This window comes from Trichosurus vulpecula, chromosome 4 (genome assembly GCF_011100635.1).
Source record: "Trichosurus vulpecula isolate mTriVul1 chromosome 4, mTriVul1.pri, whole genome shotgun sequence".
Classification (NCBI taxonomy): Eukaryota; Metazoa; Chordata; class Mammalia; order Diprotodontia; family Phalangeridae; genus Trichosurus; species Trichosurus vulpecula.
Genome location: NC_050576.1, coordinates 402,617,740 through 402,637,446, shown reverse-complemented (window position 1 = coordinate 402,637,446; position 19,707 = coordinate 402,617,740). Strand labels below are relative to the sequence as shown.

Below are 19,707 nucleotides of genomic sequence, written 5' to 3'. Positions count from 1 at the left end.
ACTCTTATTCTTACATACCCCAATTAGGAAAAATAGCAAGTCATACTCCTTTGTTCCTTGGTTTTACAATAGTGTATTATTTTTGCCCTCCCTTCTTTTTCTTCTTTTCAAACCCTCACAATAGAACCAATCTAACCCCAAATAGAGCCTCTGTTTTTCTTTAATTCCCTCAATACCCTTTGAAGACATTATGATTCTGAAGGAACACTTCTTTCTTTTTTCTCTGTTAAAATATTAACACTAGATCATCATACTGTTTCATTTGCTCAAATAAATTTACCTTTCTGGGTTTTTCTTGATTCTTCTGTTTCTGTTCTAAAAATTTCTACTCAGCTCTGTACTTTTCATCAGAAATGCTTAATAGCCTATTTCACCAAAGGTCCATTTGTTCCCTAATAGATTCAGCTTTTCAAGGTAAGTTATTCTCAGTTGTAAGCCTCTATTTTTTGCTTTTTAGAACATTGCATCCCAAGATGTCTTCTTATTTGTTGTAGAAGCTGTCAGATCTTGACTGTAGCTCCTTGGTATTTGAACCTCTACTTTCTTAACATGGGAGCTTTGGTTTTGGCTAGGACATTCCTGAATTTTTCCTTTTGAAGGAGGTGATTGTAAATTCTTTCTCTTTTTACTTTGTTCTCTGATTCTAAAATACTGGGAAGTTTTCATTTATGGTTTCTTGAAACTTTGTGTTGAGGATTTTTTAATAATTATTTTTGGAGCGTCAAGTGATTTTTAAATGATCTCTCCTTGACTTGTTTTCCAGGTTGTGAGTTGTTGTTCATATCAGATCTTATATTTTTCTGCTACTTTTTTCTTTTGATTTTTTTTCTAGTATTTCTTGCTGTCATATGTACAAATCATTCATTTCTATTTGTTCTATTCTAGTTTTCAGGGAGTACATATTTATCTTTTAAGTTATGTATTTTCTTTCCAATTCTTTCCTCCAAAGATTTTCTTTTTTTAATCTCTTTCTTCATTTCTTCTAGGTATTTACGTAGTCTTGTGGAAAATCCATTTTTCCTTTGTGCTTTTGCTTCCAGTTGTTATGAAGTGACTCTCTTCTTATTTGGAGGTTGGAGGGGATATTTCTAGATTTTTAATATTTTTATACCAGTCAGTGTTCTCTTTGATTTATTAGTCTATCCAGCTTTAGTTGTTGAGTTAGAGTTTCATACTAGGGCCAAACTCTGCCCCTAGCTTTACCTTTTGTTATGGTGGTTGGCTTTCTTTGGTCCACCCTAGATCTCCTAGGTTCCTGTGCTGACCTCTCCCTTCCAAGATTAAACCCTGCTAGAGCTTTGAGGTTCAGTGAGCTGGATCATCAATTCCTTCTTGGGCACCTAAGGACAGAGTTTTAGGATCTTCAGAGTCCTTGGGTCTAGGGTTCCTGTCATGAACTAGTGACACTGCCTATTGGGCTTGCATAAAGCTTCTAAGCTCCCCACCCTGGGGCATCTGACCATATGGGAACATTCTCATGGGAACCTTCTGCTCTTGATACTACTGCATACAGAGCTTTGGATACTACATAGCCCTTGTCTAGTCAAACTGGTATGCTACCCTGCACTGGCACTAGCTTCGCTTGTGGGCTCCCTTTCCTATTGCCCTCAGGCTTCTGACTGATCTCTCATGCAGTTCTTGAGTGGAAGAAAAACGTACTTTAGCTTCTCATTGGATTTTTAAATTATTATTTGATGTGGTGTGAACTTCATAGTTTTGCTAAAGTAAGCATGTGAGAACTGAGAGGTCTGTCTTCATTCAAGCAGCCAATATCAGGTGGAGGCATTTCTAAAAGAATTATTTTCAACTTAATAATAAACCAATGACTAATTAAATATTCTTTTGACTGTATATTTAAATTAATTTGTTTCAATATATGAAATATCATAACTTTCAGTGAATGTCCCTTTCTTTCAATAGTTTTATCCAGTTATTCTCGTTCACTTTTTCTTCTTGTATGACAGGAGCGTATATTCTTTTTTCTGTATTATGTTTCTTTTCCTTTGCGTTATTTCTTAAAGATCTTTCCATATCTCTTTACATTCATCATACTTCAATCATAGTAGTCAAGTACATTTGTGCCATAATTTATTTAACTTATTGTTGGATTGCAATTTAAACACCTTCTTTTTTTAATACAAATACAGTTGCTATGAAAATGTTGAAACAAATGTTTGTTTTTATAACACTCAGGAGATTATCACAAAAATAGAATTACTAGGTCAAAAACTTTGATTGTTAAACACTTTCCTTTTTTCCAACTAAAAATAATGTTGCTATGAAAATGTTAGAACAAATATATCTTTGTGTATGTTTTCTAACACTCAGAAGATTATCACTAAAATGGAATTGTTGGGGCAAAAAGTATGATTATTCATGTAGCTTTTAGTGTGCATTGAAAAACATCATTGCAGAAAATATTCAACAAGTTTATGATTCCATCATCAGTGAATAATAAACCTCTTTTACCAAAATTGCACTATTTTTTATTTTTTTAAGATACAGTTTGTCAATTTTATGGGTATGAGGTTATTATCTTTTGTTTGAAATTAAACACTATCCCATACTAGTTTTAATTTACGTCTTACTATTTTTTGAGATTGAACATATTTTCATTTTGAGATTGGGATTAAGCATGTTTAAAGTGAATGTTGATAATTTGTGTTACCTTTTTTGAAAATTGATTTTCATATGCTTTGGCCATTTATCCATCATACACTTGGAGTCACCTTTGTAAAATTTTAATGAGTTATCTTCATATAGTTTTAATCAACAATCAAAATTCATCTTTAATATTAATTATAGCTTTGTTGTATAGAAATTTAAAAATTTTTATTTAAGTATATCTCTTCTGTTTCTAATAGTTCAGTTACCTCCCCTCTCAAATTTAAATAAAATTATTCCATTTTCTTCCCAATTTTCACATTTCTTTAAAAAGTAATAAATATATATTTATTTATATATATTTATTATAAATATATATTTCTTAAAAAGTAATAAATATAATTTAATTTTAAAAATATCTGTTAAGTAACTGCTTTATGCCAACACCATTAGGAGTCCTAGGGATAGAAAGACAAAATAGAATTGTCCCTACCGCAAAGGCATTTACATTTTTAATAGGGGTACCAGAGAAACATCCAGTGGAAATCCACTGAGGTAGATGATATTAAAATTGAATCTAAATATATTTTCTGCTAAATAGACAACCAATTTCCCAAGAGTATTTGTTAAATAATTTATTCTTTCCCCATTTTTTTTCTATAAGTTTATCAAACATACTAGTGTATCTATTAAATTCCACTGATCTGTTTCTTTATCCTTTGCCCACTACCAAATAGGTTTGGTGTCATTTTCTAAAATGTTGTAAAGTCTGGGAGAGCAAAGCTATCTTCAACAATTATTTTGTTGTTTAGCTCACCCTCTGGTATTTTTTGCCTGTTTGTTTTCTCATCCATAAAAATTAGGTTTTAAATCTATGATCTTATGATCAATGCAAATTTTATTATGTTTTCATCCATCTCTATAAAGAAACTTATTATTTTTATTGGATTTCTAATAATTATATAAATCAATATAGACAATTTTGCCATTTTCACCATATTAATTTGACTCACCATGATCTTGAACAGCTAGATGGCACAGTGGATTGAGAGCCAGGGCTGGAGTCAGGAAAATTTGAGTTTAAATCTGAACCTGAACAAGGCCTTTATGCTTGTTTGCTTCAGTTTCCTCATCTGTAAAATGAGCTGGAGAAGGAAATGACAAACCACTGCAGTATCTTTGCCAAGAAAACCAAATGGAATCAGTCATGAAGAGTTGGACGTGACTGAAACAATTGAACATCAACATCCATGATCAAGGAATGTTCTTCCAATTATTCATATCTTTCTTTCAGTGATTATTAGTCATTCTTATTTCCTGTGTATATTTCTAGGTAGGTTAATAGGTCTAAATATTGGTTTTTAACCAATTAGATTATTGACCTTCTACATTATGGATTTTCTCTTCTTAATAATGTGGGAATTTTTCTTTTATTTCCATTTGAAATGAATTCATTCCAATTGAAATGAAAACTACAATTGTATTTTGATTGATTTTATGATTATCCTTACTAAAGTCAAAATATGTCTTCTTTATGAGAAGAAAATTTTTAACTAAGAAATCAGTTAAAGGATAATCTCATGGCTTTATCCTCATTATTTTTTTTTTGTTAGTGGTTCAGAACCAATGTTGCAGGAATGGCATCTGGAGGACTCATGCCAGTATATGGTACTGACCTTGCCCCATAGGGGTAATATTATAAATAACTATCAAGAGTTTTCCTTCATTGGCAGTTATTATCTCTAGAAAACTGACCCTTTAGATTGCTCTACTATAAACTGACTTACTTTCAAAAATGCTCACTCTATGGTGTGTAGGCAGCCCTGGCAGTTCTCTTCTCATTAATTGACTCTTCCTCCCTAGAAGTTTTGATGTCTAGCCTCTCTCTTCCTTTATCTTCTCTCTGGAGGTAGAGCTATGAAGTACTGGATTCAGTTAGGGTTGTTATGGTATGATATATGGGACCACATAGCTAGTAAATTTCTGAGAAGGATTTGAATTCAGGTCTTCCTGACTCCAGGGCTAGCGCTCTGTCCACTGTGATAATTGTTGTTCAGTCATTTCAGTTGTGTCCTATTCTTCACAAATCCATTTGGTGTTTTCATGGCAAAGATCCTAGAGTGATTTGTCATTTCCTTCTCCAGCTCACTTTTCATATGAGGAAACTGAGGCAAACAGGGTTGACTTGCCCAGGGTCACATAGTAGTAAGTATCTGAGGACAGATTTGAACTTAGGAAGATGAGTTTTCTTGTTTCTAGGCCCAGCACTCTGTTCACTGAACCACCTAGCTGCCACTGTGGTAATGGAGAAGGGCTAAATCATTAAAGTGTTAAAGAAAGTAAATTTTCCAGGGGGGACCCTAAGTAATTTTTTAAAGGGGGCAGTAGCCCAAGGAAGTTTGAGAACCTCTATGCTAAAAAAAATAGTGGCATATGAATGAAATGGAATAATACTGTGTCAGTAGAAAAGATGAAATGGACAGTCTACGAGGAGACTAGGGAGAACTCCATGAACTGATGCTCAATGAAGTGAGCAGATCTAGGAGAACAATTTATAAAATGATAACAACATTATAGAGAAAAAGAACTTCAATGGACTTTAGAACTCAACCTAAAGATAAGTCAAGAATTAAGATGAAATATACCACTCAACTCCTGACAAAGAGGTAATGAATTGAAAATACAGAAAGAGACATACATTTGATTTTCTTGTTTGTTTGTTGTTGTTTTAAATTTGTAAATTTTTAAAATTGGGGACCTCCCCAATCCTCTAATACTTACTAGCTGTGTAACATTGGGCAACTCACTGAACTGCCCTCAGCCTCTGACTCCTCATTTATAAAATGGGCCTAATTAAAAGCATATCACTTCCTTACAATGACCTTTTAGAGTCAAATAAAAATAATATATATAAAGCACTTTGGATAAATGTCGGTTATTATTATTATTATTATTATTTTCCCACCAGTATTTGACTTCAGGAAATCCTAGAGAGTTGCCTGAGGCAATTAGAAGTTAAATGATTTTCCCAAGTTCACATCCGTAGTAAATGTCTGAAGCCAAATTTGAACTTGCATCTCTCTTATGCCAACCCAGTACTCTGGCCACTGCATGACACCACCACTTTAGCAAATATATATACTAATTCTTCCTGGTTACATGCCAGGACAAGCAGTGTGACTTAATTTTGATTTTATCTTCTTCCTCAGGTGTCTTTGTTTTGACTCAGATCATTAACTGGTTCCGGACAATACCTCTGACTTTTAAGGATCAGTTCATCATTGCCTATGGAGGATTACGAGGAGCCATCTGTTTTGCTTTGGTCTTCCTTCTTCCTGCTGCAGTGTTTCCCAGAAAGAAACTGTTTATTACAGCTGCCATTGTGGTCATATTCTTCACAGTCTTCATTCAGGTGAGCACAGTCCTTGTACCCCGAAGATTTTGTTTCCCTTACTCCATTCTGAAGAAACAAGATCTTTTGGCCCTTCCATAGAAGGTCAAAAGAACTTGTATTCTCAGCACATTAGAAAAAAAATCTCACCGTGACTTTAATGTGACACGAATGTGTTGGATCTTTGTGAAGTACTTAAAGGTACAAAGGAAAGTGTTATTTCCCATATGGGTTTCCATCTTTGAGTTGGTCGTTGGTTTAGAGGGGCCAAGTTTGTGTACTTGATAAGGTGATCTCCTCAGTGATGGCAGCAACAGGGTGGAACCTTGCAATCTATGATTGCTCTGGCTGTTGCTACTTCTTCCTTGGCTCTGTAACTCACTAAGTTTTCCTTGAGTATTATCCAGTCCCTCATCTAGAAAACAGGGATGGCTGAATTCGCTTTTATTATCGGCTTTGAACACCATAGGCTGAACTCAGTTCTTTAACTCAATTCTCAATTCTTTAAGCTGAACTCAATTCTTGTCATCTTCTTGCACATGACGGGGATAGTAGGCTATTGTAAAATTGGACCCTGGAAGCTCCACTATGACTTTGCATAAGTGGGACCTGTGCCTTTAATGATTGCATTATTTCCTAGGATATTTGCAATTTCTCCAACAAGATTCTCTTCTTCCTGTGTCTGTGCCTCAGCACTAGCTGTCTCCTGTGCCTGGAATGCTCTGCCTCTTAGTTGCCCTGGCTTCCTTCAAGACTTGGCTCAAATTCCATTTTCCCCAGGAGGCCTTTCTTAGCTCTCACCCCTTCCCTTTTAGATTACCTTCAATCTACTCTGTATGTGTGTGTGTGTGTGTGTGTGTGTGTGTGCGTGTGCGCGTGTGTGTGTGTGTGTGTTGGCTATCCAGTTATTTACATATTGCAAATCCCATCAGAATGTGAGCTCCATGCAGGCAAAGATTGTTTTTACCTTTTTTTGTGTCCCCAGTACTTAGCACTGTGCCTGGCATTTGGTCAGCTCTTAATAAGGGCTTTCACTGACTGACTAATATGGTTAGCTTTCCTATGTGGCTTTTATTCTCCTTTGGTACTCAGGAGTGTTCTTATCTATGTGCTTTTTTGGATGTAGAGGGTAGACAACCCTCTTCTATGCCCATTGTTATTCTAAGACTACCATAATGGGAAAGACTAGCCTGAATGACTACTACCAGTAGATTGTTCAATTCAGAAAACATTTATTTTATTTTATTTATTGAACATTTATTGAATGCCAATGATATGGGAGGCACAGTGCTAGACACTGGGGATAGACAGACAAAAATGAAGGCAACCCCTGCCCTCACTGGAGGGAAACAATATGTACACAAGTATGTAAATATGAAATAAATAATTTTGGAGGGGAGGATTAACAACTGAGGAATCAGGAGAGGTTTTTTTTATCGGTGATGGGACTTGAGCTGAGTCATGAAGGGAGTAAGGGGTTCAAAAACGTGGAGGTGAGGATAGAGAACATGACGTTGGGGTGGGAGAGCCTTCATGAAGGCGTGGAAACAGGAGAGGGAAGGTTATATATAGGGAATAGAAAATAAGCCAGTTTGAACATGTGAGGGGGAATAATGTTTAATCAACCTGGAAAGATTGACTGGAGCCAAAATACACAGTCTTTAAAAACTAGAGAAGTTGGTATTTTATCCTGGTTGGTTCTTGTCCTTTGCTCTCAAAAAGGACCAAAATGCTATCACAGTGTTAGAGTCAAGTTACAGTGTGGCCAGCTGTGGCTGATCAGACCAGAATGGGCTCAGAACGCTCTACCGCAGGTCAGGTACAAACAGTCCATGTGAACATTTGGAGTGGATTCTCTAAATTTGCTTGAGTTTCTTTTGAGCTACTTCAATTCTGCTTTGCTTATAGAGCGCAACACCTTCATTGATGAGGGCATGCCATGCTGGGCAGTCCTGTGCCACTGTCTCCTATGTCAGGCAAACAATTCCAGAGTTCTTCATAGAGCCTTTGAGAGTTGGCAACAGTGGAGCAGAAAAGGAATGGACAGCTTTCAGAGACATTTTATCCTCAATAGGAGCTACTGAAGCTTCTTGAGCAAGAAGATGACATGGTTAGACTTGTGTTTTACGAATGACAATTTGGCAGCCATTCAGAGAGTGGATTATAATGGATGCAGGTTCAACAACATGAGATTTAGGAAACTGTTGAAAACAGTCCCAGTGAGAGGTGATAACAGCCTGACCTAGATTTGTGAGTGGAAAGAAGTCATGGAAGCAGATTCAACATGACTTACCAACTATGTGTAGGGGCTGAGTGAAAGTGAGGATGGTACCTTCATGACTATAAGGATCTGGTACCATTGTCCAAAACAGAGAGATTAGGAGGAGTGAGCTAAGGGGGAAAGGTAATGAGTTTTTTTTTTCTTTCTGGTTTTATTTTGTTTTGGAGGTATTTTTTGGTGGTGGTGGGTGACTAGGAGAGTCTGAGAAGAAATTGTTAGAGAACAAGAAGAACAGAATTTTATGAAAACCCAGAGAGGATAGCAAATCTTGAAGGGGTCATCAACAGTGTCACAGGCTGCAAAGAGGACAAGAAGGATGAAGATCAAGAAAAAGTCATTGAATTTAGCAAGAAAGAGACTCTCTCCTTTTTTTGTATTGGAGGAAAAAGTTTAGGAACATTCTTTACTTTAGGAGAAAAGACATAATCACAAGACTGTCCCAAAGCAATGTTGTGAAGTAGATGATTGTCTTTCTCTGACCCACCCCCAACAACTTCATCATCCTAGGCCCATCCTTTTTGGATTTGTGCTAATATGTTTACTGTATCAATAGTAATAATTGTTCATTTTTATACTGCTTTAGAGTTTACAAAGCACTTTGCTGATAGCAACCCTGTAGTGCATACTTATTATTGCCAAGTGCTGCCTCTGTTATCTTTTATTTGGTCTGGGTCCCATTCCACCCCTCTTTTCCCAACAAATAGCTAATATGATAAATGAACACTTTTCATCTTAGTCTTCTGTGTTAATGGGAGGGCCAGTTCTAAGTAAATGGGGTCCTTGGGAGAGAGAGGTCACCGCTGACACTTCAGAGACTCTAATAGTAAGAATATCAAGGAAGGAGAAGAAGGCAGAACCAGGAAGGTCAGTAAAGATGCTTCTCTACATCCTTAAGTCATAAAATGTAGATAGGAAGTACCATAAATAGCAAATTTTGCACACAATGAAGTAGCAGAAAATGCACTTTGTGAAAGAACGGTTGCATGATGGAGGAGGTAGGCCTGGGAAGAGTTCATTCTGGCTATGGCTATGGAGAAAGAGTCCTTGGTCACTGATAGTTTCATTTTTTTAAACCAATTATTCTTGTTAACCAGGTGCTAAGCTTACTTCTTTCTAATTGTTCATTTAGGAAAAAAAAAGACTTGGAAGCCGTTTATACTTCTAATATCTATACTCCTAGCGTTACTCTTCTAGGTGCTGTGGACAAAACAACAAAAACAATTATGAAAATGTACAGAAAAAATTATATTTGTACACATATATGTATATAAGTATGTGTGTCTATGTGTAGCATGTATGTGTGGGGATATATATATATACACATATATATAATGTATGTTATATATATAATATGCTATATTTTTCTGGTATAGACAGTATGGTGCCATGAATAGAATGTTGGATTCGTAGTCAGGAAGGCCTGGGTTCTGACTTAACCTTTCAAGGCCTTGGTTACCTCATATGTCAAATGAGGGAGATGGTCTCAATAGACTAAATAAGTCCTTTTTAGTTCTAAAATTATGACGCTATTAGTGTTGCCAAAAGCCTCTGAATTGCACCAACTTGAGAAAAAGCCTTGGTTGCCCCATTCTGGTGACAGCTCTGTAAGAAGGCAGTTATCTACCTAAAATAAATCCAGCCGTTCAGCTACACCTGCTTTGATGTAAGGGTGTAGATTAAGTTCTTTGCAGAGCAGTATTGTCTTAAGTCCATGAGAGATGCCTGCTCTGACTACTGACTTCCTGGCTTCCTTTAAGGGCCAACTAAAATCCCACTTTCTACAGAAATCCTTTCCTAACCTCTCAATTCCGGTGCTTTTCCCTTTTTCCCATTTGTCCTGTACGTAGCTTTCTTTGTATGTATTTGTTTATATGTTATCTCCCCCATTAGGTTTTTAAGTTCCTTTAGGTCAGGGATTGTCTCTTGCCTCTTTTTGCATCCCCGGTACTTAGAGTGCCTGGCACATAGTAGGTGCTTAATAAATGTTTATTAATTGCTCTCTTTCTTCCCCCAAGGCACATCATCTTTTTGCACTAGAGGGGTACAGATGCTCTTATATATTGCTTACTATAGCAGTCCTTACCACCTTCTTCTGCTCTTTTACCTTCCCCTTCTGCCTCTTCCCAACACTTGGTGGGGGGCGGGGAATCTGTGGACCTTATATGTATATTCTTGGGGAGAGATCTCTTCCTGTCAGTATAAATAAATAATTGAGGCACAAAGAGAAGGCAGTCTGCCAGAAGGTACTTAATGGGTTACAAATATACCAGAAATTATGAATTATACATCTCTGCATAAAATTCTGTCCTCTGTGCAGTAAAACCTATTCCTGTTTGAGTAGCTACTTTTTTCTTGATGAAACTTTTATCAACACTTCTTTTTTCTCTTTCTCTTTGCTTCATTTCAGTGTTTTGAGAGGAGCAAATTGCTTCATCCCAAATACTGAGTTAGCAATGTTTTTTTTTAAAAGAACCGCATGTGAAACATGTGTTTATCCCTGATACCAGAAGTTCTAATGAGGAATTTAATGTTGGATTGTGTTGAAGATGAGAGAAGGCAGTCTTTTCTTGATGGGACATAAACCCCATTATATCAAAATGGAATGATCGTTGTACAATATTTGATGACTAATCAACCCAGATTCCCTGTGACTTGCACATTTCCTTTCCTTCAAATAGTGCTGACTGGTAATCTGACTTAGTGTCTTAAATATTACATTGCTTACTGCATAAAATTTAAAGTGGTAGCTACTATCGGTTAAAGTCCAATATTAAATATTAACTAAATTAAATAAAAATATATTACAGAAAAGAAAAAAACCCAAATGGGTTATCTTCAAATATGTTCTTCCAGTTGATTAGGGGGTAGGGGGAAAGTAGTTTTCATTCATTCATTAGTCATTAAGTATTTGTAGTTAGAAAATTTGTGCCAAGGAAGACTCAAAAATAACAGTAGGGAATGAAAACTAAGAGAGCAAGAAGGTACATTTCATAGAAACTTATTATTAAGATGGATGGTAGAGGTCGTTCAGTCCACGCTTCAAACCAATGAAGAAATCCTTTTAGCAATGTCCCAGAGATAATCAGATAACCTCTTTTTGAACACCTACAGTGACAAGGAACTCACTGTTTTTTCAAAGAATCCTATTCTTTTTAGAAGCAATTCTGAATGTTTGAAAATTATTCCTTATTTTGAGCTAAAATCTGTTTCAGATACCACTTTTCCATTGGTCCTAATTTAATCCACAGAATAAGCCTTCACTCTTTTCCCATGGCAAACTTTCAAGTATTGGAAGATAGTAATTATGCCTTTTCTTTTCCTACTATCCATCCAAATATTTTTTTCTTGCAGTTTACTAGCTCAAGTTTCTTCAGCCATTCTTCACATGACACATAGTTTTGATAATCTCCCAGCATCCTGTGTGTCCTCTTCTGGACATACTTCACATGATCAGTCAACATCCTTAAAATGTGGTACCTAGAACTGAATGCAACACTGCAAAAGGAGAATTCCATTTGTACTCAATAGGGTTCAGGTCCTGGCTCAGCCATATAAAAGCTATGGCTAAGCTATTTAACCTCTTTGGGACTCAGCTTGCTGTGTTGGTAAGCAAAATGGGCTCTTAGCACTTAGTTCAACAAGTGCCTTTGAAGAGTTTGGCTTTTGTTTGCTTTGAGTAATTCAGTGTATTTCATTGAGTCTTACTAAGTGCTAAGACCCAGGCTCTAACCCCTATTAGGTGTTAACCTAACCTATGTGGATGTGAACCTCCCAGGTTCCTAAGGGGAGGGGCTAACTCAAGAACCAATCCTAGCAGCCTAAGTTCTGATCATTCAGATGATGTTTGATGACGTCTGAAACCCTATAAGAAGAGAAGACAGAGCCATTTGCGCAGGGCTCTCACTCGTGCTGGTGCTGATGCAGAGACTCCGGGCAGCTGTAGCTAAGGAGCCCTCCAGCTCGTAAACCCAGATGCTGGTAACTGTGTTTTGGGATTTGAATCAGACAAGGTCTGTCTGTCGATGTTTGTAATTTGTTTGTATTTTCTTCTGAAGTTCAGGGTACTGCCTTTTTCCCCTGAACTAAGTGAATGATATTTGTATGCTGAATTAAAGTAAGCTTGTCAAACCCCTTACCGTAGCTTTCCTTAGTTAAGCAGATCAAAAGAACCTGTGCTTTTGCAGCATGTTGGTAGCGTTTTTGTTGTTGGGCTTTCACCCCCACAACAGCAGCTAGCCGGATTGTTGAAACACTTGCTCCTCTAAGAAATGAGGAGTTTGGATTAGATGATCTCTGAGGTCCCTTCTGCCTCTAAATCTGTGGTCCTAATATGGTCTAATGAGCAATGTGTGACTATCACAGACCTTGAGCCAGGCATTCTACAGAATGTCTTTTAATATGGTCTGAAAGTATATTAGCTTCTAAAACAGTCATGCCCCCGTTATTGCCTTATATTGAACTTGTAAGTCGTGGACAGCCAATCTTGTTAATGGATCAAGAAAAATTTATTAAAACCTACTATGCACCAGACACCATGCTAAGTGCTGAGGATACCAAAAAGGGCAAAGGACTATCTCTGCCTTCAAGGAGCTTAAACTCCAATGGATGAGTTTATAATCTAATATGGCCGTATATTGTTTTTCACATGATATTTTGATACTCATTGCAGATATTTCATCAATTCACTTAGATTAAATAATCACGATTTCATCCTGTTATTAGCACAAAAGATTTTATTTTATTTAAATGACTGTTTTGTTGTTGCTGGTATGATCACTTTTATTTTATTTCAACCACTCAATTTTTTAAGTAACCTGGTTTTAAATGAACATACATATTTCTGTCATTGTTGTTCCTCTGTTTCAGTTGTTTGTCACTCTTTGTGACCCCTTATGGGGTTTTCTTGACAAAGATACTGGAGTGTTTTACCATTTCCTTATCCAGCTTATTTTACAGATGAGGAACTGAGGCAGACAGGGTTAAGTGACTTGCCTGAGGTCCCATAGCTAGTAAGTGTCTAAGGCTGGATTTGAACTCAGGAAAATGAGTCTTTCTGACTTCAGACCCAGCACTCTATCCACTGTGCCACTTAGCTGCCTGAGTGTGTGTGTGTGTGTGTGTGTGTGTGTGTGCGCGCGCGTGTGTGCACGCACGTGCGCGCCTGTGTCTGTGTGTATGTATGTATACACACACGCACACGCGCGCACACACACACACAAATATATATATATATACACATACATACATGCATACATGTCCATATATATATGGATATATCTCCATATTCTCTCTGTGATCAAGTCTATGATACATGAAACTATTTGGAAAGCACACCCATTTCTTTTCATAAATGACCATACATTTTCAGGTTCATCTGCTGCATTAAGTTGGCAGTTTTCCTTTCTTCTTTCTAAATTAGAACCTAAAACTTTTTAAAGGTGTTAACAAAAAGAAATGAAAAAATCTTCATTTTAGCCTTACAGTTTTCTCTTTTCATTCATGTTATTGGGTGCGGTGGGCCACACGAACTTAATCCAATTGCAGCTGAAACCTCCGCTTCCTATTTCCTTAATTCTATTCAGTGGGGTTTTATCGTAAGGAGATCCATTCATGCTGCCAATGTACAATAATAGGTGGGAATTTAGCTCACTCTTTGTAGAATGATATTTCAGAGCATGTGAGTAAAAACCATAGAGTTTCTCAATCAAGTTACAAGGATTATCAACTTACTTTTTAAAGCCTTCATCTATACCTATCTAAAATGAAAAGAAAAAGTTACATATTTCCTAAGCTAAAATCATATTGTTCTGAGCAATAAAATCATATGGTTCTGAGCAACCTTCCATCTTAAGTTTCACCATATTTTGTCACTGAGCTCTTGAGCCTCTACATCAATCCCAGGGAAACTTAACTGCCATGAAATATAGGAAGACCATATGCTGGCTTTAGAAATAGACAGCCAAAAATATTTTAGAGAACTGCAGACGGAAAATTGCTTTTTAAAAATCATTAAATAACTCATTTAAAGGATGATATAACAGCTACAAATAATTCAAAGGATGAAATTTATAGGGTAAACAATTGTTTTTAGTAAATAGAATTTTTAAATGGGCATTTATAAACAATTTAATAATAATAGCTAAATTTTGTATAGAATTTTAAAGATTATAATGTACTTTATGTTATGTCATTTGAGTCACATAACAACACTTTGAAATATTTATGAATCTCTATAGAAATAAATGTGGAAACTGAGCCTCAGTGAGGTTAAATGACTTGTTAATGGTCACACAGCTGTGGGGACACATTCAAATTCGTGTCTCTTCTAACTCCAACCTAGTCTTCTTTGCACTCTTTCACATTTCTTCTTCAGAACATTAATGAGACTTACTATCAACAATTCTGAGTTCCTATGTTGCATTAATATCTATAAATGTACCAATAAACTAGAATTGTATATACATGGATATGGACCAGTTGTTGTTGTCCGTCGTGTCTGATTCATCATGACTCCATGGACCATATCTGTCCATTGGATTATCTTGGCAAAGATACTGGAATGGTTTGTCATTTCCTTCTCCAGTGGATTAAGGCAAACAGAGGTTGCCCAGGGTCACACAGCTAGTTGGTGTCATCAGCCAGATTTGTTTTCAAGTCTTTCTGCCTCCAGGCCCAGCAAGCTATCCACCGAGCCATCTAGCTACTTCTGAAACCTTCCTTCTTGACAGAACTCAGAATCAAACCAGGAACTTTTAGAGCATCAGTCTAACACTCTTCCAACTGAGCTATGTAAGCAATGTTGACCAGATGTTATACTCTATTGGCTTAGCCTCCAAATATCTCTAATAATTTCCTCACTGCATGAGGTTAGGATTTTAATAGAAACAAATTAGCAGCTGATGAAGGTTCCAATGGGCATACATGTTCTAATTTTTTAACATTTCAATCAGACTTGATACATGAAAGTTATAGAAAAATGTAATATAAATGTCTGACAGTTGTTCACAGAATAAAAATCATAATATTAGTTTGATGACAACATTATTGATAAGGTAGATATGATTCCACAATCAATACATTCATGTATATGTGTGTATAAATGTATAATTTGAAACATCTGGATTAATAAAAGAAATTATAAAAAATCCTGATCTTATACAGTGAGGAGGTTGTAAATGATATTTGAAGGCTAAGCCAACAGAGCAGAACAGAAATTCTGGGGTCAGTGGAAAACTGTGCCTAAAATAATGAAGGCCAGCTTAAGTACACTCACCCAGAACTATCACTGGAAGACTGGTCATTATATGATGAAATTTTTCTTTTGACTTTTATTTGATCATAAAGAGGATCTTTGTTGCAAAAGCATTTTCTTAATCCATGGATATTAAAATCATTTTGTTTTGAAGCACCTACCAAAGGGGTGCTTGCTGACAAAGAGGAAAAAACACTGAAAGATTCTAAAATCCTTGCTTTGTGATGGTTAGAGATGGGTGTAGACAGACGCTAGTGTTAAGAAAGCAGAAATGCTTGAGTGAGGATTAATTTTGTAAAATTTTGTAAATAATTTATTAATGAATATTTTTGTGTTGTGATGATTTGTACTTCTGCATACAACTTTACAGAGAAGCAGAATGGCATAATGAAGAGTCAGCCTTGAAGTCAGGAAGATATGGGTTAAGTCCTCACTTAGCCTCATGGTTGTAATTGTGATTGTTGAGTCATTTCAGTCATGTTTGGCTCTTCCTGACCCCATTTGGCAAAGATACTGGTTGACCATTTCCTTCTCCAGCTAATTTTATAGATGAGGAACTGAGGTAAACAGGGCTAAGTGACTTGCCCAGGACCACACAACTAGTAAGTGTCTAAGGCTGGATTTGAACTCAGGAAGATGAATCTTCCTGATTCCAAGCCCAGTGCTCTATCCCTTTTGCCACCTAGTTGCCCCAGTTACTGTCTCATACACACACACACACACACACACACACACCATGCACACAAACATGCTTATGTTCATATATGTGTATAAATACATATATCTGTGGATATGCATATATGTGTATGTTTTTATATATACATACATTTATAGACATGCACATACACACACTAATTCAATGGGAAATTCAAAGGATTAATTTGATGCCTATCCTATTAGAACTTTTTTTTAACCTTTTATTTTTTTCCAACATCAGTTTTTAGGCAGTTCTTTTTTAATTTAATGATAATGTGTCTCACAAAAGAGACCCATATAATGTTCTGGAACTTGAAGCAGTCAGCACACTGTCATTGAGAGGCATCATGGTGTAGTGGTTAGAGTACTGGGCCTAAATTCAAGAAACTCAACGTTTACTTCCCTTCTCTGACACATTTAAGACCTGTGATTATGGGCCAGTAAATCACTTAACATTTCTAAGCCTATGTTTCCCCACCTGTAAAATGAGGATAATAATACCTCTAACACTTTCATCACAAGGTTGTTATGAGGATCAAATGAGATAATCTATGTAAACTTTGCAGACTTGAAGGTACTGTATAAATGTCAGTAATTACTTTTTCACAACCAGGAACATCTAGAGATATCACTACATATGGAGACCCCATAATGGACATCTTCTTAGACAGAAATGAATGCCTTTATCAAGCATGTATTTCCTTATTTTGTGCCTAGCTAGTCATTAATATTAGAGGATTATTGAATAACTCTTGTGTATCAAAGGCCCCCTCCAAATTAACTGGGAAGTTGTGGTTACTATTACTCACAGAGACTTAGATAGTCTCTTAAATCATTTTTCACCTCCACCCACTGGTAGCTCCTTATCTAGATCATTTTTAATAACAAATTACTTTTAGTTCATGTTGTAATAAAAATAAAACAAAATGGTTTAATTAGTAAAAGCATGATCATATCAGTAGTAGCAGCCCAGTGAGCAGAAAATGCAGTCTCCCATATTTGCAGTCTTGGCATGACCCTCCATTCCTCCATCTTTCTCACTCTGCTTATCAAAATAAGCAGCCAAATCTTGCAATTTCTAACTCTATAACTCTCACAGCTAATACTTTCTACTCATATGGATACCACCTTAGGTCAGGCCCTTATCACCTCTCACCTGGATTCTTTCACGTGTTTCCTAATTGATCTCCCTAATTCAAGTATTACCTTCCTACCTCCCCAATCCCAGGCCAACTTTCTCACAACTGATAAAGTGATTTTCCTTAAGCATAGATATGACCATCGCACTTCAATAAACTTCAGTTGCCTCCAGGGTAAAATATAAATTCTGTTAGATATCTCTTTTCAAATATCTATCTTTTATTTTTCATTTTCCCATACTCTCCTTGGAGAAAAAAAAACAACACAAAAATACAGAACCCTTTTAACAAATTAGGAGAGTCAAGCAAAATAAATACCTACATTTACCATGCCCCAAAATATGTCTCATTCTGTATATTAGGCCATCCATCACCTCTTTATATTTTTCATGAGACAATCTATTGCTTTCTGTGCAGGGAATAACTATTCGGCCACTAGTAGAGTTCCTTGATGTGAAGAGGTCAAATAAAAAGCAGCCAGCTGTCAGTGAAGAAATTCATTGCCGGGTATGTTTTTACTTTACAGTGAAAATTTACATGAGAAATGAAAAAAATATTCAATTCTGTAGCCTAACTGGGCACCAATGTATCTGCCTTCCATCTTTGTCCTTTACTGAGGAAAAATGAAAAGGTCGTGGGATGAAAGGAGTCAGCAATGAATATAGGGATGTGCTGAGGGGCAGGGTAATGGATAAAGTTACAAAGTCACTACCCTAGCTCAGCCTGATAAGCTCCAAAATGAAAATAGAGCAACTAGGAATTACATCATGTTTCTGGAATTTGTTACCATGACCTGCACAAGCATTTCTTTATTGAGATGCTTATTAATATATTTAATATTTTCCATGTTGCTTTATATACTATGATAACAAACACGAAAGCCTGATGACAATTTGTAAAACATTTATTAGTAAAATCTCATGAATACTAATATTAATTATGGTCAGTTAAATGTTTTGATGAAATAAATTGCCAGAAAATAATATAAGGTGAAGAACTTAACATTATGAGTTAAGTGATGAAAGGTACCTGGTATTTAGTGACATATATTGTCAGTATGTTTTTTCTCTTTTAGTTTTTTGATCATGTGAAGACTGGGATTGAAGATGTATGTGGACATTGGGGTCACAATTTTTGGAGAGATAGGTAAGATTGCTTTTATGAAACTGTCTTATTTAATTGGAGCTGAACAACTCAGAAAACAAGTTTGGACATTTTCATTGGATGACCTTTAAAGGCACAGAACATCAGCAGGGATAAAGTATAGAAATGTCCTCATTTTGAGAAGTGATAGATATGGATAGATATGGATATAGATAGCTCTATTAATAGTAAAAAAATAAATGACCAACATGTCTAATTCTATATCCATAACACATGTAAAGAAATGTGTGCAAATGTAGGTAACACAGAAGTGCAGGTATTCTATAGATTTGAAAACAGCTTTCACATTAAATATATAGATATATAGATGGGGCTATGGATAGAAATATCAAGATAGATTAGATAGAATCTAGATTTATATCTGTAGCTCTGGCTAAATACCTATATAGCTACAAAGCTATATATCCATATCTCTATCTATATATTTAGTGTGAATGCAATTTTCAGAACTCTAGATTACCTGTACTTTTGTGTTAACATACATTTTTACATGTTTCTTTATACATGTGTATATGGATATAGAGTTAGACATGTTATTTATTTATTATTACTTCTAATGACTTGCTCTAGGTTTGTGGCCTGGTAACCCCTTATAGAGTTTATTGGCGTACCAATTAAATAATTAATCCTTGGATATTTGCTTTGTGCCAGCATTGTATTAGATACTGTGGGAAATACACATGAAATATAAGTCATGCTCCTTCCTGGCTTTCCTGCAGATTTTTATCGAATTGGGAAGGTAGAATATATATGTCAAAAATATGGAGATAGGGGCAGTTAGGTGGCGCAGTGAAAAGAGCACCGGCCCTGGAGTCAGGAGGACCAGAGTTCTAATCTGGCCTCAGACACTTGACACATATACTAGCTGTATGACCTTGGGCAAGTCACTTAACCCCAATTGCCCTGCCCTCTGCCCCCCCCCCAAAAAAACGAAACGAAACAAAAATGTGGAGATAATAATCAGACAAAAGAAGGAGTAACTGATGTCATTGGTGAAAAGAAAGAAAGAGGGAAGACATGGCTAGAATGACTAGCTTCCTTCAGAACTCAGCACATCTGCTATTTTATTTATTTGTTTGTTTGTTAGTCCATCTGTCTATCTATCTACTATCTATTTCTCTGTTCCATTTTAAGTTCTCAACTATCTCCCTTCCTCACTCCCCTTCCTACACTAGAGAAG

At 36.2% G+C, this 19,707-nt stretch overlaps 1 protein-coding gene across 1 annotated transcript in view; it reads left to right on the top strand.

Moving 5' to 3' along the window:
* SLC9A2 (solute carrier family 9 member A2) overlaps positions 1–19,707 on the top strand; it is a 109,175-nt gene that overhangs the window by 63,582 nt on the left and 25,886 nt on the right. Inside the window, exons 5-7 of the mRNA XM_036756065.1 lie at positions 5,814–6,016; positions 17,781–17,870; positions 18,439–18,509. Coding sequence (XP_036611960.1) covers positions 5,814–6,016; positions 17,781–17,870; positions 18,439–18,509 — 364 coding nt within the window. The remainder of the gene's footprint in view (positions 1–5,813; positions 6,017–17,780; positions 17,871–18,438; positions 18,510–19,707) is intronic.